The sequence below is a fragment of the Petromyzon marinus genome, chromosome 14 (genome assembly GCF_048934315.1).
Source record: "Petromyzon marinus isolate PM22_M1 ecotype Great Lakes invasive population chromosome 14, UKy_Petmar_22M1.pri1.0, whole genome shotgun sequence".
NCBI lineage: Eukaryota > Metazoa > Chordata > Hyperoartia > Petromyzontiformes > Petromyzontidae > Petromyzon > Petromyzon marinus.
Window position 1 is genome coordinate 15644101 of NC_133680.1, and position 16236 is coordinate 15660336.

The 16236-nt window shown below is 44.9% G+C and overlaps 1 protein-coding gene across 3 annotated transcripts in view; it reads right to left on the reverse strand.

The window, feature by feature from the left end:
* TEKTL1 (tektin like 1) overlaps positions 1-16236 on the reverse strand; it is a 66674-nt gene that overhangs the window by 40336 nt on the left and 10102 nt on the right. For all 3 annotated transcript variants that reach the window (XM_076067134.1, XM_032953972.2, XM_076067132.1), the window contains one exon: positions 15149-15268. In XM_076067134.1, the coding sequence (XP_075923249.1) occupies positions 15149-15250 (102 nt within the window). In that variant the 5' untranslated portion in view covers positions 15251-15268. The remainder of the gene's footprint in view (positions 1-15148; positions 15269-16236) is intronic.

Here is a 16236-nt window from a genome sequence, read left to right on the forward strand (position 1 = left end):
ACCCCAGAGTCGCGACATCTCTTCAGGAAGGTGAGAGACTCGATCAGCTGAGCCTTTTTATCCCGGAGTTTGTTGAAGGATCTTAAAGTTATGTGAAAACCCTCCCCGTAGAGGCGGTTAAATTTTGATTTAAAGCTTTCGTGACTGCAGTAATTCATATTCTTAGTTCTTTCGGTAAAGTCACGTTGAAGGGAAACAATAAAATAATAATATATATAAAACAATAAAAATTCTCACGACGTTTCGACCATAACACAAACGGTCGTCTTCAGGTGTGTCGGTTTGCATAAATTTATTTATTTTAAAACAGTGTATTTATTTATATAAAAAACCCGTTAGCGCCACGCGCAGCGATTGGGCAGTTTATTTAGAAGGACCAGTCCATCCATGTTCCGAAAAGAGGAGGGGGGAGACGAATTTTTTTTTTTATGTATGCTGTCTGAAAGCCACTGTAAGCGTGAACAATCAATTAAGACCTGAAATGGTTTATCAAATCTTTCCAATGATTGCTAAGCCAGAATCCATCTTCTCGGTTGAAATTGTCTCTGTGCTTGTATATGTGGATAGCCTCATGAACGAATCTCTCATGGTAGCCAGATGGCTTACAAAGAACCTCTGTCTTGGAAAAGTCAATGTCATATGAGCCTACTGAATTATAACAATGATCTGCCACGGCCGAGGTGTTGGTCCTACCGTGTTTAAGGTCTGCTTTGTGTTCACGAATGCGGTCCGAGACATGGCGTTTGGTTTCTCCAATGTAACTACTACCACAGAGGCAACTTAGTTTGTAGACACCAGGGTATTGTATGTCCGGAATCACATCTTTTACAGACGGAACCAGATCACGGATTTTATGTAATGTGTTGAAACGGACCTGGATCTTGTGTTTATTCAAGATTTTGGAGATATTTTTTGTGATCCCCGCAATGTAGGGTAAAGTGATGGTTTTGAAAGGCTCCTCAAGAGGGTCCTTCTTCATGGTTTGAGTGATAGCTTTGCGGATTGTATAGTCGGAGTAACCATTAGCCTTAAGAGCTTGGTGTACGTGCTTGAGTTCACTGCCTATGTGTTCCTGGTCGGATATGCATTGGGCTCTATGATACAGAGTCTTGATGAGAGAATTCTTCTGTGATGGATGGTGGTGGGAATCCGGTTTCAGATAAGCATCCGTATGGGTAGCTTTCCTGTAGACAGAGTGGCTCATTGAACCATCAGGTCTCTTTTTAATTAGGACATCCAAAAAAGGTAGCTTGCCATCTATTTCTACTTCCATGGTAAATCTGATGGCTGGGTGTATGGAATTGATGTGGTCGAAGAATTGGTCTAGAGCAGGCCGGCCATGTGGCCAGATGACAAAAGTGTCATCCACGTACCTCTTCCATAAGGTTGGGCGCAGAGTGGCAGTCTGGATGGCGTCAGTCTCAAATTTCTCCATGAAAATGTTAGCTATAACCGGAGATAGGAGGGAGCCCATTGGGATGCCCTCAGTGTGTTTGTAGAAAGTTCCATTCCAAGTGAAGTATGTATTGGTTAAACAGTGTCTCACCAGGGGGGTACCTCAGTGTTTAGTCCTTGATGAACAAAGTCTTCAATGATTGCAATGGTGTCAGGTACAGGAACCTTGGTGAATAAGGAAACTACATCAAAACTGACAAGCAGGTCGTCTGGGGACAGGGAAATACCCTTGATTGTCGATACCAGGTGAGTAGAATTTTGTACCACAGAGGTGGTTTTTCCAGTGAAAGGACGCAGGATTTCAGACAAAAAACGAGCCAGTTTGTAGGTGGGGGAGTTGATAGTAGAAACGATGGGACGAAGGGGTGTATCTACTTTATGTATTTTTGGTAAGCCGTATAATCTTGGTGGCCTGGCAGCAGAAGGTTTCAACGAAAACTGTTTAGATTGATCAATTAATGCGGTTGAATCAGAAATTATTTTGTTGGTTTGTGTGACGAGGCTGTTGGTGGGATCTCTTTTTATTTTTATATAACTACCATCGTCGAGTAATTCTTTAATTTTGTTGTTGTATTCTATTTTATCCATGATGACAGTAGCATTGCCTTTGTCAGCTGAGAGGACTACAATATCATCCCTCTGTTTTAATTTATATAATTCAAAACGCTCATCTTTGCTGAGGTTGCCAGCTGGCATCTTAGCGTTTTTGAGGGTTGCAGCGATTTCAGATCTTGCTACGTCTGCAGCGATGTGACCCAGGCCCCTGAGAGCAACGTCTACTTGGGCAATTATATCATTAACTGGTATTTGTTTAGGTGCAACTGCAAAGTTTAGACCTTTAGCTAAAACGGATTTCAGACCATCGGAAATAGAACTGTTACTGTGATTAATTACGACTTTGTTAACGTCTAACTTTTTGGTGTGTGGGTCCGGTCTTTTATTGAAGAGGAGGTTAAATTTGGAAATCAGGTTGTCCTTACATTTTGGTCGACATAGTAGCAGCTGAAGAGGCAGTCATATTGTCTACATGTTCCCAATCCGATGTGGACATTGTTGCCGTCAATGATAAGTGTGATTTGTAGAGTGTCTTGTCTAACTGATCTAGTTCGGTGCGTATAAGTCTGATTTTTTCTGAGATAAGAGCTAAGCTAGTTTTGAAAAGAATTCGTTTCGCATTAGAAGAAGTTACAGCAGCAGAGGTCAGTGTAAATGCGATTGGTATTACCCCAGAGTCGCGGCATCTCTTCAGGAAGGTGAGAGACTCGATCAGCTGAGCCTTTTTATCCCGGAGTTTGTTGAAGGATCTTAAAGTTATGTGAAAACCCTCCCCGTAGAGGCGGTTAAATTTTGATTTAAAGCTTTCGTGACTGCAGTAATTAATATTCTTAGTTCTTTCGGTAAAGTCACGTTGAAGGGAAACAATAAAATAATAAAATATATATAAAACAATAAAAATTCTCACGACGTTTCGACCATAACACAAACGGTCGTCTTCAGGTGTGTCGGTTTGCATAAATTTATTTATTTTAAAACGGTGTATTTATTTATATAAAAAACCCGTTAGCGCCATGCGCAGCGATTGGGCAGTTTATTTAGAAGGACCAGTCCATCCATGTTCCGAAAAGAGGAGGGGGGAGACGATTTTTTTTTTATATATATAATGTATGCTGTCTGAAAGCCACTGTAAGCGTGAACAATCAATTAAGACCTGAAATGGTTTATCAAATCTTTCCAATGATTGCTAAGCCAGAATCCATCTTCTCGGTTGAAATTGTCTCTGTGCTTGTATATGTGGATAGCCTCATGAACGAATCTCTCATGGTAGCCAGATGGCTTACAAAGAACCTCTGTCTTGGAAAAGTCAATGTCATATGAGCCTACTGAATTATAACAATGATCTGCCACGGCCGAGGTGTTGGTCCTACCGTGTTTAAGGTCTGCTTTGTGTTCACGAATGCGGTCCGAGACATGGCGTTTGGTTTCTCCAATGTAACTACTACCACAGAGGCAACTTAGTTTGTAGACACCAGGGTATTGTATGTCCGGAATCACATCTTTTACAGACGGAACCAGATCACGGATTTTATGTAATGTGTTGAAACGGACCTGGATCTTGTGTTTATTCAAGATTTTGGAGATCTTTTTTGTGATCCCCGCAATGTAGGGTAAAGTGATGGTTTTGAAAGGCTCCTCAAGCGGGTCCTTCTTCATGGTTTGAGTGATAGCTTTGCGGATTGTATAGTCGGAGTAACCATTAGCCTTAAGAGCTTGGTGTACGTGCTTGAGTTCACTGCCTATGTGTTCCTGGTCGGATATGCATTGGGCTCTATGATACAGAGTCTTGATGAGATAATTCTTCTGTGATGGATGGTGGTGGGAATCCGGTTTCAGATAAGCATCCGTATGGGTAGCTTTCCTGTAGACAGAGTGGCTCATTGAACCATCAGGTCTCTTTTTAATTAGGACATCCAAAAAAGGTAGCTTGCCATCTATTTCTACTTCCATGGTAAATCTGATGGCTGGGTGTATGGAATTGATGTGGTCGAAGAATTGTTCTAGAGCAGGCCGGCCATGTGGCCAGATGACAAAAGTGTCATCCACGTACCTCTTCCATAAGGTTGGGCGCAGAGTGGCAGTCTGGATGGCATCAGTCTCAAATTTCTCCTTGAAAATGTTAGCTATAACCGGAGATAGGGGGGAGCCCATTGGGGTGCCCTCAGTTTGTTTGTAGAAAGTTCCATTCCAAGTGAAGTATGTATTGGTTAAACAGTGTCTCACCAGGGGGGGTACCTCAGTGTTTAGTCCTTGATGAACCAAGTCTTCAATGATTGCAATGGTGTCATGTACAGGAACCTTGGTGAATAAGGAAACTACATCAAAACTGACAAGCAGGTCGTCTGGGGACAGGGAAATACCCTTGATTGTCGATACCAGGTGAGTAGAATTTTGTACCGCAGAGGTGGTTTTTCCAGTGAAAGGACGCAGGATTTCAGACAAAAAACGAGCCAGTTTGTAGGTGGGCGAGTTGATAGTAGAGACGATGGGACGAAGGGGTGTATCTACTTTATGTATTTTTGGTAAGCCGTATAATCTTGGTGGCCTGGCAGCAGAAGATTTCAACGAAAACTGTTTAGATTGATCAATTAATGCGGTTGAATCAGAAATTATTTTGTTGGTTTGTGTGACGAGGCTGTTGGTGGGATCTCCTTTTATTTTTGTATAACTACCATCGTCGAGTAATTCTTTAATTTTGTTGTTGTATTCTATTTTATCCATGATGACAGTAGCATTGCCTTTGTCAGCTGAGAGGACTACAATATCATCCCTCTTTTTTAATTTATATAATTCAAAACGCTCATCTTTGCTGAGGTTGCTAGCTGGCATCTTAGCGTTTTTGAGTGTTGCAGCGATTTCAGATCTTGCTACGTCTGCAGCGATGTGACCCAGGCCCCTGAGAGCAACGTCTACTTGGGCAATTATATCATTAACTGGTATTTGTTTAGGTGTGACTGCAAAGTTTAGACCTTTAGCTAAAACGGATTTCAGACCATCGGAAATAGAACTGTTACTGCGATTAATTACGACTTTGTTAACGTCTAACTTTTTGGTGTGTGGGTCCGGTCTTTTGTTGAAGAGGAGGTTAAATTTGGAAATCAGGTTGTCCTTACATTTGGTCGACATAGTAGCAGCTGAAGAGGCAGTCATATTGTCTACATGTTCCCAATCCGATGTGGACATTGTTGCCGTCAATGATAAGTGTGATTTGTAGAGTGTCTTGTCTAACAGATCTAGTTCGGTGCGTATAAGTCTGATTTTTTCTGAGATAAGAGCTAAGCTAGTTTTGAAAATAATTCGTTTCGCATTAGAAGAAGTTACAGCAGCAGAGGTCAGTGTAAATGCGATTGGTATTACCCCAGAGTCGTGGCATCTCTTCAGGAAGGTGAGAGACTCAATCAGCTGAGCCTTTTTATCCCGGAGTTTGTTGAAGGATCTTAAAGTTATGTGAAAACCCTCCCCGTAGAGGCGGTTAAATTTTGATTTAAAGCTTTCGTGACTGCAGTAATTCATATTCTTAGTTCTTTCGGTAAAGTCACGTTGAAGGGAAACAATAAAATAATAAAATATATAAAACAATAAAAATTCTCACGACGTTTCGACCATAACACAAACGGTCGTCTTCAGGTGTGTCGGTTTGCATAAATGTATTTATTTTTAAACGGTGTATTTATTTATATATTTAAAAAACGTTAGCGCCACGCGCAGTGATTTGGCAGTTTATTTAGAAGGACCAGTCCATCCATGTTCCGAAAAGAGGAGGGGGGAGACGAATTTTTTTTTAATGTATGCTGTCTGAAAGCCACTGTAAGCGTGAACAATCAATTAAGACCTGAAATGGTTTATCAAATCTTTCCAATGATTGCTAAGCCAGAATCCATCTTCTCGGTTGAAATTGTCTCTGTGCTTGTACATGTGGATAGCCTCATGAACGAATCTCTCATGGTATTGTAGTCCTCTCAGCTGACAAAGGCAATGCTACTGTCATCATGGATAAAATAGAATACAACAACAAAATTAAAGAATTACTCGACGATGGTAGTTATACAAAAATAAAAAGAGATCCCACCAACAGCCTCGTCACACAAACCAAGAAAATAATTTCTGATTCAACCGCATTAATTGATCAATCTAAACAGTTTTCGTTGAAACCTTCTGCTGCCAGGCCACCAAGATTATACGGCTTACCAAAAATACAAAAAGTAGATACACCCCTTCGTCCCATCGTCTCTACTATCAACTCCGCCACCTACAAACTGGCTCGTTTTTTGTCTGAAATCCTGCGTCCTTTCACTGGAAAAACCACCTCTGCGGTACAAAATTCTACTCACCTGGTATCGACAATCAAGGGTATTTCCCTGTCCCCAGACGACCTGCTTGTCAGTTTTGATGTAGTTTCCTTATTCACCAAGGTTCCTGTACCTGACACCATTGCAATCATTGAAGACTTGGTTCATCAAGGACTAAACACTGAGGTACCCCCCCCTGGTGAGACAATGTTTAACCAATACATACTTCACTTGGAATGGAACTTTCTACAAACAAACTGAGGGCACCCCAATGGGCTCCCCCCTATCTCCGGTTATAGCTAACATTTTCATGGAGAAATTTGAGACTGACGCCATCCAGACTGCCACTCTGCGCCCAACCTTATGGAAGAGGTACGTGGATGACACTTTTGTCATCTGGCCACATGGCCGGCCTGCTCTAGACCAATTCTTCGACCACATCAATTCCATACACCCAGCCATCAGATTTACCATGGAAGTAGAAATAGATGGCAAGCTACCTTTTTTGGATGTCCTAATTAAAAAGAGACCTGATGGTTCAATGAGCCACTGTCTACAGGAAAGCTACCCATACGGATGCTTATCTGAAACCGGATTCCCACCACCATCCATCACAGAAGAATTCTCTCATCAAGACTCTGTATCATATAGCCCAATGCATATCTGACCAGGAACACATAGGCAGTGAACTCAAGCACGTACACCAAGCTCTTAAGGCTAATGGTTACTCCAACTATACAATCCGCAAAGCTATCACTCAAACCATGAAGAAGGACTCTCTTGAGGAGCCTTTCAAAACCATCACTTTACCCTACATTGCGGGGATCTCAAAAAAAATCTCCAAGATCTTGAATAAACACAAGATCCAGGTCCGTTTCAACACATTACATAAAATCCGTGATCTGGTTCCGTCTGTAAAAGATGTGATTCCGGACATACAATACCCTGGTGTCTACAAACTAAGTTGCCTCTGTGGTAGTAGTTACATTGGAGAAACCAAACGCCATGTCTCGGACCGCATTCGTGAACACAAAGCAGACCTTAAACACGGTAGGACCAACACCTCGGCCGTGGCAGATCATTGTTATAATTCAGTAGGCTCACATGACATTGACTTTTCCAAGACAGAGGTTCTTTGTAAGCCATCTGGCTACCATGAGAGATTCGTTCATGAGGCTATCCACATATACAAGCACAGAGACAATTTCAACCGAGAAGATGGATTCTGGCTTAGCAATCATTGGAAAGATTTGATAAACCATTTCAGGTCTTAATTGATTGTTTACGCTTACAGTGGCTTTCAGACAGCATACATTAAAAAAAAAATTTCGTCTCCCCCCTCCTCTTTTCGGAACATGTATGGACTGGTCCTTCTAAATAAACTGCCAAATCGCTGCGCGTGGCGCTAACGTTTTTTTATTATATATAAATAAATAAATGCACCGTTTAAAAATAACTCAATTTATGCAAACCGACACACCTGAAGACGACCGTTTGTGTTATGGTCGAAACATCGTGAGAATTTTTATTGTTATATATATTATTATTTTATTGTTTCCCTTCAACGTGACTTTACCGAAAGAACTAAGAATATGAATTACTGCAGTGACGAAAGCTTTAAATCAAAATTTGAGTTGCAGATGTTCTTCTTCAGAGGCACCACATTTATTACATAACACGTATATACAAAAGGGGTAGCTGCCCCTTTACCAGATATAGCTTAGGGTGGTGACCACCCAGCTAACTACACTACCATACAGGAGTTACGGCGATGATGGACTGGACCCATACTCGGGTCCCTGGCCACGTGTTGGTGTCTCTTCAGATATAGAACGTGGAGCTTCCAGCTTGCAGAACGAAGCGATCCCGGTCCCTTCCAGGGACCCACCATATATCTTTCCGGGTCGGGGCCGGCTCCGCCCTCGGCCCCGAGAGCCTTCCAGCTCTCTCTCGATCCCTCTCGAGAGCTCTTCCCGGACACGTGATCACCCCCTAGCCCCCCCACCTGAGGGCCTCCCTATGGACACTCCGGATCATGTGCCTACGGGTCAACCAGAGTGCCATGGCCCAGGGCAACCCTGTCCCCGGGCTGACACTCTCCCGCTCCCTCTAGTGGGACCCAGCACTGCACGCTATGCGTGGTGCCCTCGCTAACCCAGCGCTCACCAAGCCCCGCTAGGGCTGGTACTACACCCACCTACGGGGTGTACGCGATGACATTGCATCGCACGCCGTGCTCTGCTAGAGCCGGCATCACTCTGCAACACACACGATGCTGTCCGGCACCATACAGTGACATCCCCAATGTCACTACACATGTGAAGAGTAGTATGACGACGTGACGCCATGAGCGCTGTGAGGCGTGATGTGACTCAGTCGTAGTGCATTTGGCACTTGTTGCAGAGGTTTGTGGTTCTATTCCGGTAGGCCGTCTTGGTTAATACTGAGACGTACGAGCCGTAAAATAAACGCCATTTGCTTCACAGGGGACATCGAATATCCCGTTTAACACCTAGTCTTTCACGACCAATATCATCCATAAGAGGTTTGTTTTGTTAGATCGCATAAATATATAAATCTGTCGTTAAAACCCGCCACCACCCGACACAGCCAACTAGTAAGGGTTGTAATGTAAACAGAACATCCCAATTTGTCACTAGTACAGCACACCGGTGTGTTGGAGAGCCAAGCCACAACATTCACAATCTGACTACGACGTTTCACCAGTAATTACAACTAGCTTCATCAGGCAACAGAGAGATTTGTGGAGAAGTCCACCTGTTTTGTTCCTTATATAGAGGAGGCTTAGATGTAGTGACCACACTTCTGAGCTCTTGCGCAAAGTGGTGGTGGGGGGGGTGAATTAATGAGTCAACGTACATTATTCATGCGCATTATGCGAGCCCGAGCCCTGTGATCTTGTCCTTCCTGTCCAATGTGTGCATTAAAATAGACGTACCAACGGTAATCCCTATTGAAATATGGTGGCCTGTATAGGCATGCATTTAAACAATGTATTATTTGATGATTCGCTTCTTCGCAGCACTCAGTTGGGTAGCTATCCGAATGGTTGAAATAATTTTCATTTCTTTCAATTTCGACAGATTCTATAATTAGTCTTGGCCAGTAGTAGCTAGTTTTGCACAGAACTTCAACATTATCAAAATAAATTGAGTGTCCTTGTTGGCACGCGTGTTCTGCTACTGCTGACAGTTGTATTTGGGAGTATTTAATATTTATTTGGTGTTCTTTTAGTCTCATGCTGATCATTTGTCATGTTTGCCCAACATAGCATTTGCCACAAGTGCAGTTAATGCTGTACACACCTTCTGTTGATAGCTTCTGTAATATATCTTTTGTAGCAAATATTAATTTTTGTATTTTACGTACCATGCCAAATCTGACTCAGATATTTTGTTTTTCCAAACATCTGGCTAGTTTATCAGTTACTCCCGCAATGTACAGTATTTTGATCGTTTTCATTACTTGGGCAGTTTCAATGCTCGTGTTATTTGATTTGGTTTTGGCATTCAATGCCCTGTTGATTTGTGCATCATTGTAACCGTTCATTTGCAGCGCTTCTTTAACATGTGTAGTGACTGTGCTTGTCAATCTATGGTGATGGGGCTTGCGAAGCCACGGTCAGTAATGTCTTGTCATTACAGGCAGCCCGAGCTACGGGATGTAGTACCAGCCCTAGTGGGGCTTGGGTGAGTGCTGGTTAGCGTGGTGCTGGCTCCCGGTGTGGGAGCGAGAGGGAGCGTCAGCCTGCCAGGGTTACCTTGGGGCATGATACGCTGGTTGACCTGCTGTCACATGACGGGATGATATTGGAAGGGGGCCACCAGTGGACGGGGGCCGTGGGGCAGTAACGTGGTCCAAAGGAGCTCTCGGGAACCTTCGAGAAGGAGTTACAGATACCTGGAAGGTGGGTGGGGCGAAGGGCGGAGCCAGCCCCAGCCCGGGGGCATATAACGAGGGCGCCGTGAGGAGCTCGAGATTCTTCGTGTGCTGGTGTTACGAAGATCCACGTCGGGGAGAAGAAGCCTCGAGCCACGCGGTCCGGGACCCCGTTTGTGGTCCGGACCACGATAGCGAACCGTAACTAATTCTGCCGTAGCATGGTTAGATGGACATTTGAGACCCGAGTGTAGATTGTGTTATGTTACGTACTGTTGTCTAAATAAATAGTGTTGCTCCTAAGATAACGTATTCGACTCAGTTGGACTCACTACAACTGGTGTCGGAAGTGGCCAACTTGCTAGACCGTCTGGACGCGTCCCTCAAGTTGTGCCGGTGTGTCAAGGAGACCGCCGATGGTACGACTCCACGGGATGTTAACTCTATTGTGCTGCGGGGAGGATTGCTCATGTATTGGGACGGAGCTTTGCGTCTTTATGCTATTGTTGTCCCTACCGCCCTGCGGGGCGAGGTTGTGTGGGCTGTGCATAGACAACTGTTGCTCCTCGGAGTGCAGAAAATGCTGGCCGCGCTTAAATTGGATTTTTATTGGCCAGCCATGGTCTCCGACTTTGAGGATCTGCTGAAAGGCTGCGTGCAATGTGCCCGGCGGAAGCCGCCGGCGAGATCCTGTTGTCCTCCGCTGCAATCAATCCAGGTGTCATGGGTAAATGAAATTGTTGCCCTCAATATTCTCGGGCCGTTTCCCGCTTCTGCGCATGGCAACAAATATTTACTTGTGGGCGTTGAGTATTTCTCTCGCTGGCCTATGTCTTGGCCGCTCCCAAATCAATCGGCTGTGGCTATCACCGAGGCATTCCTTAATGGCTATGTTCTGGATAAGGGGGCTCCTGAGCGCCTCTTGACGGATCAGGGCAAAAAAATTTCCTCCAAGCTTCTGCGTGAGGTTTGCGACCTGCTGGGAACAATAATGGTACACACGTCGCCGTACCACCCGCAAACGGATGGCAAGGTCGAACGCCTACACCTGACTCTGACCTCCATGTTGAGTCACTTGGTCAGTGAGTCACAGGTCGATTGGGATTTGCATATCCCTGCGGTTCTTGCCGCTTATAGGATGACCCCTCACACGTCCACCGGCTACTCTCCCTTCTTTTTGATGTATGGGAGAGAGTATGAGCCTCCCATTGATGTCCAGTTGCAGACCGCGCCCGCCCCGAAGGTGCCCAAAATTTCTGACACAATTCGCTTCACGATGGGGAACCTTTCCGAGGCGCGGGAAGCCGCCAGTGTTAACTCTCGGGCCAGGCAGCTGGCCAACGAGCGGCTCAAAGGTGCCCGTGTTTCCCTGTGCGATTGGTCGCCGGGGGACAGGGCCTGGTTGCATTGTCCACAAGTGCCAGTGGGCACATTACCTAAATTGTTGCAACCTTGGAGAGGGCCGGTTGATGCGGTTTGGGTCGTGCGGCCACAGTATGTCCAGATTCGGTTTGTTAAGCGGAGCTGGTTTCTGCATCCCTCTCGCCTTCAACCGTTCATCACACCGTGTGAGTTTGTTTCATCTCCATATCGACGGGGCCGAGTGTCGGGTGTGCACGATGAGCTGGGGCGTGTGTCTGCCAACGCGGGTCCTCAGGAGAGTGTTTCTGTTCCGCCCCCAGGCGCCGCACGACTAATGCCTCGCACGCGGCCGCTCGTGTCGGCCTCGCGTGCGCGGAACGTTGAGGACCCGACAACCTGGCCTACTGCTCTTCGTGCTGCGTCGGGTCGATTTCTTGCCCCCCCCAGCCCCCCCCAAGACGGTCGAGCTCAACCCGTCTGGAGGACCGGCGTCACGGACTCGTTCAGAGACTCGATTTGCGTGATCCCCGTGCATTGCACACTCCCACACCGTCATGGGCTGTCGCGCTCGCGTGAGTCGTGGCAAGTATTTGGCCGATCCTGCTCGCCATCGAGCTAACGGGCGTTGTTACACGTTGTGGGAGGGAGATGTTGATTGTGGGGATTTCGTGCACTGTGATTGTTGGTTTGACCGTTCGGTTTTTTTCTCTGTGTATATCTATTGTACAGTTGGGTTGGGTAATTTATTGCTTTGTTATGTTGGAGCACACTTGTTGTTATGTTCTGTTAACTATACGTCGGTTGCTTACTTTGGAGGGAGTTGGCAGCGGGGATGGCTGGAAGCTACGAAGGGGGGGTGATGTAGTGACTGTGCTTGTCACTGTATGGTGCCGGGGCTTGCGAAGCCACGGCTGGTAATGTGTTGTCATTACGGGCAGCCCGGGTTACAGGATGTAGTACCAGCCCTAGTGGGGCTTGCGTGGGCGCTGGTTAGCGCGGAGGCACCGCGAGCAGTGTAGCGGTGCGGGCTCCCAGTGAGGGAGCAAGAGGGAGTGTCAGCCTGCCAGGGTTACCTTGGGGCATGATATGCTGGTTGACCTGCTGTCACGTGACCGGATAATATTGGAGGGGGGCCACCGGTGGACGGGGGCCGTGGGCTGGTCACGTGGTCCAAAGGAACTTTCGGGAACCTTCGAGAAGGAGCTAAAGAGACCTGGAAGGTAAGCGGGGCGAAGTGCGGAGCCAGCCTCAGCCCAGGGGCATATAACGAGGGCCCCGTGAGGAGCTTGAGGTTCTTCATATGCTGGTGTTACGAAGATCCACGTCGGGGAGAAGAAGCCTCTAGCTACGCAGTAGCTAGACCGGACCGGGATAGCGAACCGTGTCAGCGAACCGTGTCTAGTTCTGCAGTAGCGTGGTTCGATGGGCATTCGAGACCCGAGTGAAGATTGTGTTATGCTACGTACTGTTGTCTAAATAAATAGTGTTGCTCCTAAGAAAATATCTGCGACTCAGTTTGACTCACTACACATGTTTCATTTCACTTATCAGACTGTCACCTTTGACGTTTTCTTAGCTCGATGAATGAGCGTCTTGATAAGAGCAGATTTCTGTGCGGGGTGATCGTGTGACTGCATTCAGATAGGCGTCAGTATGCTTTTTCTCTCGGTAAACGATGTGTGTTATTTTACCATTTCAACCCCGTCTGAGCAGAATATCCAGAAATGGTAGAGTTCTGTTAGCTTCCACTTCCATGGTGAACTGGATGGATGGGTTTTGCGAGTTGAGATGATTTAGAAATGCATTAAGTGTATCGTTGCTGTGTGGCCAGACCACCAATGTGTCACCCATATATCTAAACCAAGCAGAGGGTTTTCGTGTGCTTGAAGCTATTGCTTTGGTTTCAAAATCTTCCATGTACAAATTCGCTATCACAGGAGACAAAGGAGAGCCCATTGCTGCTCCTTCATTTTGTTTATAGAAGTCACCTTTCCACAAGAAATAGGTGTTCTTTAGACAGTGTTCAGCTAGTCTTGGGATATCTTTTGCTGTGTGGAAGCGAATCATCAAAAAATACATTGTTTAAATGCAACCCTATACAGGCCACCATACTTAAATAGGGATTATCGTTGGTACGGCTATTTTAATACACACAATGGACAGGAAGGACAAGATCAAAGGGCACGCATAATGCACATGCATAATGTACTCATTAATCCCCCCCCACTTTGCGCAAGAGTGTGAAGTGTGGTCACCACATCTACGCCTCTATATAAGGAACAAAACAAGTGGACTTCTTCACAAATATGGCTGTCGCCTGATGACGCTAGTTGTAATTACTGGCGAAACGTTGTACTCAGACTGTAAATGTTGTGGCTTGGTTCTCCAACACACCAGTGTGCTGTACTAGTGACGATTTGGCATGTTCTGTTTACGTTACAACCCTTACTAGTTGGCTGTGTCGGGTGGTGGTGGGTTTTAATGACACATTTATATATTTACGCGATCTAACCAAAAAACCTCTTATGGATCAAATATCCCGTCACGTCATTCCAAAGAGTAGCCCATTTTGTGCCGGCGTCATGGTCCAAATTTGGAAAATTACTTTTGGAGTTTACAAATCAATCGCCTCCTGCTGCACAATAAAAATGGCACGGCTCTCCTGAAAGAGCCATGAGACTCAGTGAGGCTTTCATGTGTAAGCGTAATAATAAAAATAATAACATAGCAGCATTGCCCCATACTGGCAGACCAATGCCTGCTTGACCAATGCCTGCTTGCAGGACAGGTGCCAAGTCACATTGGCCCACAGGGAGAGCTTCCACGAGGGGTGTCCTTTCGAATGTCTAAGATGAGATGTAAGTTTTATAAAATACAGAATCAGATCAGAATCTTTATTTATCCTGGAGAAATCCGATGAGATACGAAACTCTTTTTCGCAGATGATGCTGATTCGTTATACCACTCTGTCTTGGATATTTTTTTTACTAAAAATGAAAATCCAAAAATCTAAAAAGAGCTTCCGAGTGAGAACACGCAGCACCAAGGAAATGCACCCGTCGCCTTATTAGCTTACATTTTCTCAGCAAATGAGAGTGATGCACACTCTGTGCCAACTCGTGATTCGATTATGATTTGTGGGCACGATTAAAATGTTTTAAAAATCGAGAAAAAATATTAATATGCTGTTATCGTACCTACTGAGCCACATTGCACTCGCCAGTTAAAAAAAAACATCTTCCCAACCTGGTCTTCCACTGCTGCCACGTAAGAGTACAGTAGAACGCACTGGTGAGTACAGTACATAATACTGGTGTTATTTAAAAAATATATATATTTTTCAAAAGAAGGTTTAGCATCTGTATTATTAGCGCTGTTACCAATACCTCAATTAAGCCCTCATATATTTCTCAAACATGTAATAATTAAAGCCGTTGGGAATGCATCCCCATATATACAATTGTCTAATGAACTCCTTTAGGCGCCGATTTGATTAATGGCCACTTCTCCAGCATACGTATGTTGAGCGCGAAGCGAGGTCTGCCTGTACAATAATTTTCACTATTATTATTCACACAAACAAATACCTCTCTAGACGTGGGCAGCATGGCTCGACCTCTGGCCTTGCTCCGTGAATTCCCGGCATTCTCGCAGACGCCCCATGCCTCACTGCATGCAGCTAAAGACATGGCTGTACTCTCCAATTGCTGTCAAATGAGAGGAGAGTTTAAGACATCATTAAGCACTTTTCTTGACACTGCAACACCACCAATGACCACATATGCCAATGTAATTTTTTCTGTAAAACTGCTCAATTATTAACAACTAGCCTTTTGCCCGTCCAAGGACGGGTGTATTGTAGTAAATCTGAAACTTGCAAATGAAAAACAGACCGCGACGTGATATTCATTGCATTAAGGCATGTGCAATTTGTAAGGGTGCGGTGACAGACCTATTTCATTTTAAGGTTATAATCCCTTGTTCATCATTACGTCCTTTTTACTTTGATGTCTCAATAGCGTTACAGAGATCGCGTGATGTGAGGGTTCTGCCTTTGTAGTGAGGGTTGTAAGTTGACGCCGAGGAGGGGGGAGGAAGCGCCTTTGCCCCCTATGTGGAGTGAAGTCAGCCGCTAATTATTATGAATGGGGGGGGGGTGTCTATTTGGAGCACGTCACCTTATGATTATTAATGAGGGGGGCTGTTCGATGTGGAGTGACGTCACTTGCGCATGATTACATTATGTGTAACAGAATTTTTGTCTCTGGGTTGTGTTATTTTTTAATTGCTTCTGCCTAAGAGTATAGAAAATGGCTATTATTCCCCACAAACTTTGGTTTTGTGACCAGAACAGTGATATTTAGAAATGTACCTATTTTCAATGAGAAAACGGGCGAATTTGTGTCTTTTCGTTCACGTAAAGTCAGAAAAAAATATGAATGACAATAAACATGTATTTATACTAAATTAATACAAAAATTACTACAAAAGATTTAGAAGTGAGTAGTTTTTCGAGATTTATGATTATACTGTAAATCACTTTCACGTATCAGCCCCCAAATGTAGTCTCCATCATGTTCTCATTATACTGTCCTTGGTAGCGGCATTCAAAGTCCAGTATATCCTGGTGGAAGCGCTCGCCCTGTTCCTCCGAGTACTCTCCCATGTTCTCCTT